At 38.5% G+C, this 5,650-nt stretch overlaps 1 protein-coding gene across 1 annotated transcript in view; it reads right to left on the bottom strand.

Moving 5' to 3' along the window:
• Positions 1-5,650, bottom strand: part of COL24A1 (collagen, type XXIV, alpha 1) — a 129,173-nt gene that overhangs the window by 31,893 nt on the left and 91,630 nt on the right. The window contains exons 33-37 of the mRNA XM_010006740.1: positions 3,300-3,353; positions 2,351-2,404; positions 2,076-2,129; positions 726-779; positions 2-108 (exon numbers count right to left, since the gene is read on the bottom strand). Coding sequence (XP_010005042.1) covers positions 2-108; positions 726-779; positions 2,076-2,129; positions 2,351-2,404; positions 3,300-3,353 — 323 coding nt within the window. The remainder of the gene's footprint in view (position 1; positions 109-725; positions 780-2,075; positions 2,130-2,350; positions 2,405-3,299; positions 3,354-5,650) is intronic.

Consider the following 5,650-nt stretch of genomic DNA (forward strand, 5'->3'; position numbering starts at 1 on the left):
AGGAATGCCCATTATGCCAGGTTCACCAGGGGGCCCAGCAATTCCTGGTAACCCCATCTCTCCTTTTTCACCACCTTCTCCAGGATGTCCCTGGTCTCCAGGTTCTCCCTAAAACAAAAAGTGGGGGGGGAGCAGGGAATGGCAGCTTAGTCAAACTGCTGCTACAGAATTACTTATTCTTGAGAAAAGTGAATTCTGAATCCTCAAGTCTGGCTAAACTCACTAAAACTGACAGGAATCTTACCAGTCAGATGCAGATCAAGCTCCAAGTTAGGGTAAAGCCCTTTCTATCTCATTCATACACTTCTACATCCAGGTTTTGCCTCAATCCATCAACAGCTACCTGAGGGTGTTCTCTGTGACATCCCCTGTCCTGGTATCTGCCACAGTTCCTGGCACAGCATTGATCCAATGCAGAGATCAGAGCAGCCTTGGGCTCACTTTCTCCAGCAAGATAGTTGTCACAGAAATAAACTGTACTCAGTTCTCCAGCTTGCCTTTTTCTGTCAAGCCATTAAACTTGGCAGCCCTTGCAAGGTAGAGATATGCCCGGACATATCTAGGCACAGGAAAGCCTATAAGATACAGGGCCTTCTATGCTGAAACTTACTTAACTGGGCTCTGTTGACCTGGTGAGATAGAAGAGGAAAAAAAAAAAAAAAAGAAGATATTTGAGTCCTTAAGCTAGTGTGATGCTTTACATGTGCTACACAAACTGCATGTACCTTTGGGCCATCTTTTCCTGGAACACCATCTTCTCCTGGAGGTCCTGGTTCACCCTTATAGAAAGGAATCGTTAAAAACAAAGTTATTGTCTAAACTTCCAACATAGAAGTATTGCCTAGGAAGAACTCAGACTAGTTTTACACATGCTTTTTATTTTTTGGACAACATCTATATTGTTGTTATAGTTTGTCTTCATTTTTCACTGATGTACAGTGACAGAGTCACAGCCCTGGGAATCTTGGACACAGGAAAACAAAACAAAAAAATCAGCATTAAAAAACTGAGGCTATACTACATCCATATAACACTGGAGACTTGGACAGTGACACTAAGATTGTTTGGTTTCAGAGTCTACAACATGTAATTACAGTAATCTCAAAAATATACCTATTCTGTGCCAAAACTTCCATATTTATGGATAACTACTATATTGGTATGGCTAGTGACTCAGTTTAGGGCCACAAAAAACTCATAGTTCACCAACAGTGTTGGCACCCTGGCATTTTAAAATATTTGCCTCAGTTAAAGACATTGGAAACTTGCAACTTTTGGTGCAGATAACAAAAAACGAGCTACCTTGTGGTAATAACAGTATTTCAACCACAGTGGTATGATAAAGCCCAGAGCACCCACTGTGGGCCAGCACCAGTGTCCAAGGACAGGCGGAATTGTGGAATGCACCTCGCTGGAGATTTTGAGCAGGAGGAAAAGATGACAGCAAGGAGCTAATGGGACAAGAGAGCTCAATGGTAAGAATTCAGTCTGAAAAGATGTAGTTTATGCTCTTTCAAAAGTGTCCTGGATAAAATCTGTTCCTAGCACTTTAAAAGGTTTTTTTCAGCCTACACAGGCAACTGTTTGAGTCAGATGAGGTGGGTCAGACACACAGGAAAAATAAGCAGGGGCACAAGTGTTGGTAAAATCAAGTGCTGAATGAGCCCTCCACAGCACTAGCAGCAAGTCAGGTATTTTAGATGGTGGCACAGCAAGTTACCCTGCTCTGCTGAGACTGTAATGTTCCTTCACCTAGCCTGGGTATCTGTACACAGCATTATTGTGTGCTGTCATCTGAACAGCTGGCCTGGACACCCTTGAATTGACCTTCATGCTCAAAGTAATTTTTCATGTCTCTCAGCAACATGACACCTAGAAATATTTCAACATTTTAACTAACACTCTTTTTAGCTTGCTACAATAATACATTATTTATTTTTTTTTTTAAAAGAAAAGGTATCAGAAAACAGCTTTGTGTTGAAATCTTCTGATAAATTAAGGCTTCTCAACCTGCATTTCTGACAAATTCATAACATACTTTCCTTTTTGGAAGAAGACTTGCATCCATAGCTTACCCTTAAACCTTGGTCCCCTGGTTCTCCAGCCTTCCCAGCAGGTCCAATATCTCCCTGGAATATCACAAGAAAAAGAAATAATTGGATTTTAAGGGACAATATTACTAACAATGATAGGGTTTACAGATAATGCAGTCTTTATGACAATAGCAGTATTTCTTAATGGCTTGTTTCCTGTGTCACTACCTATTTGGCTAATGAATCAGACCACTCTGATTTGCTTTTATGGAAATTTGAAAATTTAAACAGCACAACAGAATAATTTCAACATTTACCTTTGCACCTGGCTCTCCCTGCAGGCCAGGTTCTCCTTCAGGGCCAGGAGGTCCCTGCATGGTACAAGAGCTACTGTTACACATGGGTATCATTAATACTTTTTGCAACTACCAAATACAGCCAAAATGGAAGCATAAAAATGGCATGAGACACTGGGAAAGATGCATGTCTGAAAGATCAAATTAAGACACACAGTTCTTTGTTCTTATTAGAGCCCAACAGAAGAAAAGACAAGAGGGTATAGGAGGAGTTCAGGCACTGCACTGTGGGTCAGGAATGTACTGAAGATTCAGCAGTACCAGTAAGGATGTACCTTTCACCACAAATTACTAGCAGGCTGAGCAACCATTTATCTTTAGTAAATCTGACTGACAGCTTCATTGCTGTTTGGGCTTGGAGCCAAGTGGATATAGCCTTTGGAGAACAAAGTCCTTTTTGGAGTTTACATTTAAAGCTTTTTTTAATACTCAGAAAACTGGATTTTGGGTAACTGAAGAAGTACGTTTCTTTGAATAAGCTAAATCCCTTCTGTTCTAAATGACCTAATTCCTCAGCTACTTCATTGCAAATGTGGCTAATACATATTTATTTCAAAGAGATATTAACAACAAAACAAAAATAGAAGCAAAAGTTAGTAAGAAGACTGCCTGCAGCTGCTTTTCTTCATTTACCATTTGCAAGGACACATGATTAATGCTGTTCTACTGCTTAAGTGCAAGGAGAACAGTGCTCCAGAAAAAAGAAAAAATTAGCCCAACAACAGTGCTCACAACAGAAAAAGCTACTTATTTTAGACTTTTTTGTTTTGGAAAGTAAAAGAGCCTCTCAACAGCTCATGGTATTTAAGTCAGCAGAAGGCAATTTAAAAATTAGTTTCTAAACACACTGTCTAGGCTTATTTCTTTGCTTGAGTGTTTGTAATTAGTATATAAATTATTAAAATCTCACCTCAAAACCCATTTCTCCAACAGGGCCAGCATCCCCTGGTTGTCCTCTTGGACCCTGGCATTAAACAAAATTTTGGATCTATCATTCTATTAACATTAAATTACATTGTATAGCCTTGACTTTGTCTCTTCAGAACTCTTCTAATTGGCATAAAGAAGTACATTTCATTGTCTTTCTTCCTGAATTCAACAGTGTATATAAGTACCACGATGGCAGACCACATTGCCAATCTTGACACACAAATTTCAAATAATAGCACAGATGTCTCTTCTTTTAGACCAAAAGTAAATTTTGTGCTGTAAACTAAGCTCTTCTCTCGATTAACTGATCCTTTGTTTAATTAAGGTTTGTTGGACTGTCTGGTTTGCTTTGTGGAAAAGTCTACAGTCTGGTATGGAATTAACTGAAAACAACTACTGTGTGCTTCCCTATGGATTTAGCAGTGTTTATACATGACAATCACTGAGGTGCAACGGATTAAAGACTGGAGCCTTTTTGGTAATATTAGTAACTATAGTATGAGCATTCTCTTATAAGCCCTACTGTAAGAAAGAAATCTACAGCAGTAATATGTTGGGATTGTTTCCTAAAGCAGCATGCTCAAATGCTCTGCACATGTTAGATTGTCCAGCCCTGCTCACAGAGTGGGGTTTGAGTGCTGGGGGGTAAAAGTTGCCTGTCACAGCTTACAGCTGATTCCACAAGCACTATGAATGTATGTCAAGACAAATCAACTCTCTGGAAGTATCCAGTCTTTGAACTTTCAGAAAGTTCATATCCATTTACCGCTTTGGGACTCCTCTGTGTATAAGCACATTCTGAATTAAAAACATTTTGTTGATATATTATGTCTTGTAAAAGAAAGATGCTGCTACCCATATTTATGATAACAGCCTTTTAAGCAAATATTTACTCTTTTTTGTTTCACTTCCTCTTACAGACTATGCATATGGTTTTTCTCCTCTTGATGAGTTGGCAGTGATAACACGAATATATTCTTCCCTTGTAACAGCAATGTAAACTGCATATTACTGAGGGGATTTCAGTAGATGCATATATTTTACCTCATAGCTTCATTTAAGTGTGCACAACAGAAACTGCAGTTAATTTTCTGTTGAGAATTCACTTGGTCCTAAACTAAGTCCACTGGTTTTTATTTGTAGCAACTCCATGGCATTCCACTGAGCAAGAGTCACAAAGCTTACGTTTGATTAATGAGTCAAGTATTTCTCCACAATATTGCTACGGAGCTAAGTCTGAGGGACTGGTAACATATCCTTTCCCAGAAACATTCAGGGAATTTCAGAAGCTAAAAATTTATAGCAATACAGGAATCCTTTTAAGCCTTAACAAAAGGCACTTTAGCAAAAATGGATTTTACTAAAATGTCTGACAAGGACGTAAAGTTAGAGTATAAATTAGATCAAGCCCTTTACTACAAATAATTCTAATTCCTTATGTTTCTCTGCTCCTCCACCAATAACTAGGTTTTTTCTGAGCTGTGCAGAACTAGTGACAGGGTCAGAGAAACTGCTTCAGCAGCTGGCTTTCATGAAGTGACCAGCTGACAGAAGATGAAATCAAGCTGCTTGGATGGGCAGTTAAATAAACCAGAGCCACGCGTTTTATTTCATAATATCTTGTGTCATTTTCATAATTTCTTTCTAGCGCCATGGACTGTTATCCATAGACATTTTACCCTTTCAGCACTTGAAAGAAAAGGTACCCTGCTCACTTGAAAGCAAAGGCTCCTTGTTCACAGGATAAGCTTTTCCTACTTCTGACACTGCACATGTAGAATCTATGATGATGAGCAGAACAGAAATGTAGGTTGCTCAAGAGCAGAGCACTTAGATTAGGTAACGTTGATAGTATTTTTTAATACATATATATCTCTGAAAATTCAGACTTGGCTAGAAAAAGGCAGGATTTTTATGTATAGGCCTTGCATTGCAAGGCTCTCTCAGCCACAACATGAAGATTAGATAAAGGGACAAAGTAACAGGAATCCAGTAGCAACCATTAGAAAATATATTTTCTGTTGAAACAGTTTGCCACTCCTACAAGCTGGAAGCTCAACGTAAGTACGCAAATTTATCCACAGGAAAATTTACCAAAATAAATTTAGGCATTTTTCTTGCCCTCCCAAAAATGTGCATTGGCTTTCTGTAAGCATGTCAGCCTGTGGATTAGTAGAAATAATATTTAATAATATTAGAAATAATAATAATTAGTAGCAAGATTTAAATCAGCTATATGTCATCTGATGTGCAAAATAACTTTTCAGAAAAAATGAAAACACAATATTTGACAAGTCTATTGGATTTCTGCACTATAAAACATAAGCCTTC

This window comes from Chaetura pelagica, unplaced genomic scaffold (assembly GCF_000747805.2).
Source record: "Chaetura pelagica isolate M959 unplaced genomic scaffold, ChaPel_1.0 scaffold69, whole genome shotgun sequence".
Classification (NCBI taxonomy): Eukaryota; Metazoa; Chordata; class Aves; order Apodiformes; family Apodidae; genus Chaetura; species Chaetura pelagica.